The 6808-nt window shown below is 47.1% G+C and overlaps 1 protein-coding gene across 1 annotated transcript in view; it reads right to left on the minus strand.

The window, feature by feature from the left end:
- The window catches only part of TARS3 (threonyl-tRNA synthetase 3), a 48510-nt gene extending 44017 nt beyond the window's left edge, over nucleotides 1–4493 (minus strand). Inside the window, exon 1 of the mRNA XM_019637852.1 lies at nucleotides 4075–4493. Coding sequence (XP_019493397.1) covers nucleotides 4075–4389 — 315 coding nt within the window. The 5' untranslated portion in view covers nucleotides 4390–4493. The remainder of the gene's footprint in view (nucleotides 1–4074) is intronic.
- Between the last annotated feature and the right edge of the window lie 2315 nt (nucleotides 4494–6808).

The following is a 6808-nucleotide window of genomic DNA, read 5'->3' on the forward strand; positions in this document are numbered from 1 at the left end:
ACTGTTCCCATCCCCCAATTCCCCAATAAAAATCTTTAAAAAAAAACCAAAAACAACAAAAAACGTTAACACTTGTTAAATGTAGATTTGGAAATATGAATGTCTATTATATTATTTTTATACTTTTCTGCATATTTGAACATGTTCCTAAGTAAAAATGAAAATAGAAATATTTGATTTTAAAAAGAAATAATCTGATTATGGCAGTAGTTACACAAAATTTTATAGAACTATACAACAACCAAAAAAATAAAAACCCACTAAAGAGTGCATGTAAAAACTAGCATAATCTGAATTACATCTGTAGTTTAGTATTGTGCCAATATCAATTTCCTGATTTGATGATTGTACGGGGGGTATGTAACTTATCACCGGAGGAAGCTGAGTGAAGGGTACATGGGAACTCTCTGTACTAGTTTTACAACTTCTATGTGAGCCCGAAACTACTTAAAAGTTAAAAGTTGTAAAAAAAAATAATACAGAGCAATAATAGCATTATGAAAGTTTAATTGGAGAGACTAATTTTAAAAAATAAAATTCTAAAAGGTTCCCGCTCTTTTGCTGCCTAAATGTCCTATCAATGGGCAGAATTTAGAGTTTTAGGCTAAGTTTTATAAGCGATTCCCTAGGTAATATTCTGGCTATTGTTAAGTATGTTCTTTGCAGAGACTCGCTTTCTATCAGCATGTGCTCCACCGGGCTCGTCCATTGTGGGCGCCCAGAAGGGGCTGCTTTATGATGGGCTAGATTGACATCCACCTTGAGAAGGAAATCCAAGGTGGGGTAGAATCAACTCATATAAACACCAAGGAGGCCTGGTAGTTCCCACCCTACACAAAGGGCCAGCGGCCATCATTAGAAAAACAGACTGTGAAACAAATGCTCCCAGGGTGACCGAGCTAGAGAGGCTCCTAGTTAGCAATGCTCCTTCAGAGAGTTCTGGAAGGCAAAATGACCTAATCAGTATAAAGGCCGAGGCAAGAACTTGGTATACATCGCTCAGTGTCACTAGCTAATGAGATCACAGGGTCCAGGAACGCTATAGCGTCTCGTGTTTTATGTGCACGTTTGAATGTTGTTTGCGACAACACTAGTTACAGCAGAACCAATGGGGATGAAAAGAATACCGACACCCCTAATTATAGGGGGAAAGCCACCACACAGGGGCAAGAGGCTCATCCCTGTGGGAGTTGCCACTCGATAAGGTAGCCACTGCGTTTCTCTTGTTCCCACCCCTGTCCCACTGGGAGGAGAGGCAAAACCTAGAGCTGGTAGGAAAGTTTATGTGTGAGCATCCAAAGAGAGCTCAAGGAGAGCGGCCCCAAAGCCATCCTTTCCCGTAGCCCATCTCTTGGGGTGAGTCTTTTCACGGCGATGAAATTCGATGTGACCTCACCGATCACGACATGTCTGCACCTTGTGGGTCCNGGGGCAATGCCACTAAGAAATAGCACTCAATAGACAGGTTAATAAAACTGAAACCCCGTTCATTCATTCTGCCACCACTGGCTTTGGCCTCTTTCCTCAACCGTCCCCCGCCCTCCTGCCGGGCTGTCTCACCCCAGCCTTGGTGGCGAGAAGAGACCAACAGCACCATTCCTGATGCTGTACAGCTTCCAACGCTAGGATAACACCATTCAGTACAGACCATGAGCATGCTACGTTTGTAACTTTGAAAGATCATCATTTGGGTGAATGTAAGGGGGAAGCCTGGGACAATGATCATCTGGGGACAAGATGAAGAATTTCAGCTGAACAGGAGACAGCCTTCCTGCCTCTCTTCTTTATCTCTTGAAGGTAACTGCTGCGAGGGGTGAATTAGCGCAGCGCAATCCTCTTAGGCCACGACAGTCGGCACCTCGAGTTTAATCTAACGCCTTCCTGTCCCTGTAACAGTTGTAGAAAACAGGCGAGTCTGCCTCCAGACATCCGTGTGGTGAGGACATTGCCCACAGAGGCCCAGAGCAGCGTGGCCCAGACGGGGGACATGTCATCGGCTCTCCATGAGCCAAGATGGTTGAGAGAGGGGCCAGGTCGTGGTTCTATTACTGTGAGTCAGTGACGCAGAGAGAGAAGGAGAAGAGGAGCAGGCAGCTCTCGGAAATACCCCTGACTTACAAAGAGAAGATACTGAAGGGAGTCCATGTGAGCCAGGTGCTCCCACACTTGGTGTACGATGGGGTGTTTTCCCTGAAGGAATACCAAGAGATCATCTCTCGGGACTGCCCTCGGCAGAGAGTGGAGGCTTTTCTTGTGAAGCTTTGCTCCAAAGGTCCAAAGGCTTTCTGTGTTTTTTGCTCTCATCTGGAGGAATTCTGCCCTTACCTGCTCACCTGCTTTTTTCTTTATTACCAAGGTAAGAAAGCACTTTGCTCTGAAAAATATTAAGCTTCATGATACCTGGCATCCCAGCCTCCCTGTGTAGTAATGAGCTACACCACAGCAGTAATTTTTATTTTAATAAAAACAGCCCATATGTCTCTCTAAAATCTCATGATACAGAAGTAAATGTCTGTGGTGCCAAATAAAATCTCACATAACCCCTGAGACAACCTGAGGGATAATTTCAGGTACCTAATAGGAAGCTGTGCATCTTTCTTGTTTTAATGAGGACTTTTAAGTACAAGGCATAACATATTAATAGGTTAAGGAAGTTAAACTGAGCTCATTCTACAGGTCAAGGAACAAAAATGATCACGGTTCCTCAAAATGTCAAGAGTTATCATCTGACCCAGCAATTCCACTCCTAGGATACACCCCAAAGAAATGAAAACGTTATATCCACACAAAAAACCATAAGAATGTTCCTGGCAGCATAATTCATAATAGCCAAAAAGTAGATAAAATCCAGATGTCCATCAGCTAATGAATGGATGAACAAAATATGGTCTGTCCATACAATGGAATATTATTCTGCCATAAAAAAGGAATGAAGACTTAATTTATGATACAACATGGATAAACCTTGAAAATCTTATGCTAAAAGAAAGAGGCCAGTCACAAAATGCCATCAAATGTGGTATGATTCCATTCATATGAAATGTCCAGAATAGGTAAATCCATAGAGACAGAAAGAAAGTAGATTAGTGGTTGCCAGGAGCTAGAAGTGGGTGGAATGGAGAGTGACTACTAGTGGGGTACAGAGTTTCTTTAGGGGGGGATAAAAATGTTCTGGAATTAGTTCATATGATGGTTGAGCATGTCTATGAATATACTAAAAACCACTGAATTGTATTACTTTAAAAGGATGACTTTTGTGTGTGTGTCACATATCTATAAAGCTGTTATTTAAAAAAAAATTAGCACAGGAGTCTACTCAGCTGTTTCTCTTCTCCCAGCCTTCTGAAGACAGCCCTGTACTTGCCTTTCCCAATTTCCCCACCTTTTTCCTTCTATGGACAAAGGATCCTTTCCTGCTAAGAGAGGGTTTGGGTTGGTCGATATAATACAAGAATTAAGAGTGGGAGAAGGTGAATGGGAGAGAAAAGCAGTGTAGAGCAGAACAAAGGAGGAGGGTTTGGGAAAAGTGATGCCAGCTGACGTTCTGGGGCAGTTGTGGGAGTGATGGGGACAGAGGCACAAGAAGGGGACCTATATTTGTGATGCTGTGGCCTGTGGACCCAGACACCCATTCAGATCTTTGAGAAACACAGGAAAAGATTTGCACTGTTTTGAAGCAGTGTTTTTTGGTTGTTGGTCTTCATTTGCCCACAGCATTTCTCCAAGACCGAACCATAAGGGTCCCAGCGTTACACCAGTGCCATGGATTTTAGAGTGTTAACGGAGAAACTATCGTTGGTTTTTAGGATAGTTGTGAATCACAGTCGTATTGTAAACTGTCCTATACCACCGCCCCGATAATGCTCAGTAAAATGGTTCACCCATTGAAAACATCTCATTGGTGAAAATGAATATTTATACACGGCTTATTTATANGGGGCGGGGCACAGCCTGCACCTGCACCTGTCTTTCCAGAGAAAACCGCTATGTGTACGCATCCCGGCCCACAGTGCCGCCCGTGCCTTAGGAGGCGCCCTACCGCGTTCCCCGCAGGGAGTCCCGCCTCCCCGTTACCTGCACGCCGGCAGTCGCGCGCTCGGCCTCCTCCTGCGCCGCCGCCCGCGCCGCCCTTTCCAGCTTCATCTGGTGGCTCAGCTCTTCGGCAAGGCACAGCCGCAGGCGGTATAGGCGGTAGCGCAGGTCGCGGTTCTCGGCCCGGAGCTGCGTCACCTCCCGCGTGAGGCACGGCCCCTCGGCCTGGCATTGGTCGGGTGCGTTTAGCTGTTCGTCCCTCAGGCGCTGGACCTCCGCCCACAGCCAGCGGATGTCTTCCTCCTGTCGCGCCAGGCGCGAAGCCACGGCCTCTGCTGCCAGGGCCTCGGCCGCCATGGCTCCGGCCTTCCTCAACGACCAGCGGAGCGCCGAGTGGTAGGTAGTGGCAGCGGTCACCGTTACTGGGGAGGGCGAAGCATCGGCTGGGCGCACCGCAGGGGGGCGGGGCGACGGGGAGAGGCGGGGCTGCCGTTACGTACAGTGCAGGGGCGGGGCTATAGGAACTGTGGAGAGGCGGGGCGACGGGGACAGGTGGGGCGGGGCCACAGGCCTTGTGCACTGCAGGGGCGGAGCCGAGATCGGGCACATCGCAGGGGTAGGGTCCGCCTGGTGCAGGCTCGCGCGGTGGGTGGGCCTGGCGAGTAGTGGCGAATAGCCTGAATAGGCTCAAGGTACTTTCAGGGCTATCAACGTGTCGCCATTCGTGGGTTAAAATGCAAATCGTCCAAAATCTTGGGAAGGCTAACATCTCCTGTCCCAGTATGGCTCCTGTCTTAACCCTTGTGAAATCCGGTAATCCCTATTCTTTCACCTTGCATCAATGTTCTGAAAAATGGCCACTGAGAATCAACCTTCGTTGGCTTTCATGCCAAGGCTGAACACGTGCAGAGGCTGCTGGGCCAGGGCACATAGAGGCTCTCTACAAAAATGTAACTGTGACTACAAGATGCTAGCTCCTCTAGGCTGGGCCAAAAGCCACATACATCTTTGTAGCCCTCATAACCATGAGTACAAACCTCCCTGTAGTAGGAACACAAGTTGATTTTCATTAGCATTCTTCGGGATTAGAATGTGGCAAACACTGTTCTAAGCTCCTTCCAAATATTAACGCTAAAACTTATAACAGGATATAGTATTATGTCCATTTAGTATAGATGGAAAAACTGGAGCACAGAGAGGCTACCTGCACCTGTCCTCCAGGGTAGGGCGGTCACGTGTCTTCCTCACCATTATTCTGTATCACCTACCAGCACAAAGTGGGCACCCAAATAGAGAAAATCTTAGAGTAAAAAATAGCCTGTGACAAAAATTTGGAGACAGTAAAACACATCAGCGGCTACCAGGAGTGGGGTGAAGGAGGAAGGATGAACAGGTGGAGCACAGGGGATGTTTAGGGCAGTGAAACTATTCTCTTTGACACTGTATTCGTGGGCATGTGTCATTGCACAGTTGTCCAAACACACAGAATGTACAACACCAAGAGGGAATGCTAAGATGTCAGCTATTCATGATAATGGCGTGTCAATGCAGGCTCATCCGTTATAATAAGTATGCCTATCTGGTGGGGGATTTGATAGTGGGGGAGGCTGTGAGTGTGTTGGGGGAGAGGGGGACATGGGACTCTGTACAGTAAGTCCTCACTTAACATCATCGATCAATTCTGGGACTTCAAGCGAAATGAGGTGTAATGAAACCAATTTTCCCCCAAGCTAACGAATATAAAGAAGAGTTTTGTTCCTACCACATCTCGTCAACGTTGTAACAAAACAACACTGAATGAAATGATATTATTGGAGGATCTGCTGTACATTCTGTTCAACTCTGCTGAGAACCTAAAACTGCTCTAAAAAATAAAGCCGATTTAAGAAAGAAAGAAAAAGAAAAAAAGACAGCCTGAGAGACTGCAAACTACCACAAGATGGCACCGTTTTCCCTTAGAAGTTTCAATGTGGGGCCCGATTATGTACTCACCGGTGCTGAAGGAAATAGTTGGTATTCTGGGACTGCCTCCCCTGTTCTCCAGGAGTCTCAGAGTGCCTCACTGTCTTGTCTCAGCCCAGCTCCAGGTTCGTGCTGTCAATGGATGTTTTAGATGTGAGGTTCGTTGTTATTCAGGTATGGTGAAGCCAGCAGATCAGAGACCACTGCCATTGAAAAGACTGTCATTCATAGTTCCCAGGAGGAGGGGCCGTGCCATGCCAGGGAGGGCCACACTGGAAGCACCCAGGGTGGTCGGGGGCAGGGGCAGTGGGAGGAAGTTGGCTACTTTGAATTTCAGCAGGCACTGCTCTGGGAGGGAGTATTGGGGCTGTCCCTGTGTGTCAGGTATGTGGCCCTGAGGTGATGAGGGCAGGTGGACAGTGGTCTGAACTGTGAGACCCTGAGAAAGGGGGTGTTGGGGTGTGGGCTCTGGATCGATTGACTTGCATAGTGAAGTCACGCTTTCAGGGAGTCCCTTGCTACCTTAAGGAATTGGCTGGCCCTAGGAGGGGCAGTCTCTCCAGGTTCAGCAAGGCCTCAAGATGTCAAAATCAGAAACAGGTGGTTAATACAATGGAGTATGGCAGCGTAAAGTTACTTTCTCAAGATCACACGTGCGGTCAGAAGCCAAGGCAGGAAAAGCCTTTTCTTGTAGTTACCACCACCATTCCAAGGAAATAGGGAGTTTTGATTTCTGAAAAATAACTCTTCTACCCAGATGTGGTAGAAAAATAATTGTTTCTATAAATGGAACTGGCAAGAATAGTACAATAAC

This window comes from Hipposideros armiger, unplaced genomic scaffold (genome assembly GCF_001890085.2).
Source record: "Hipposideros armiger isolate ML-2016 unplaced genomic scaffold, ASM189008v1 scaffold_35, whole genome shotgun sequence".
NCBI lineage: Eukaryota > Metazoa > Chordata > Mammalia > Chiroptera > Hipposideridae > Hipposideros > Hipposideros armiger.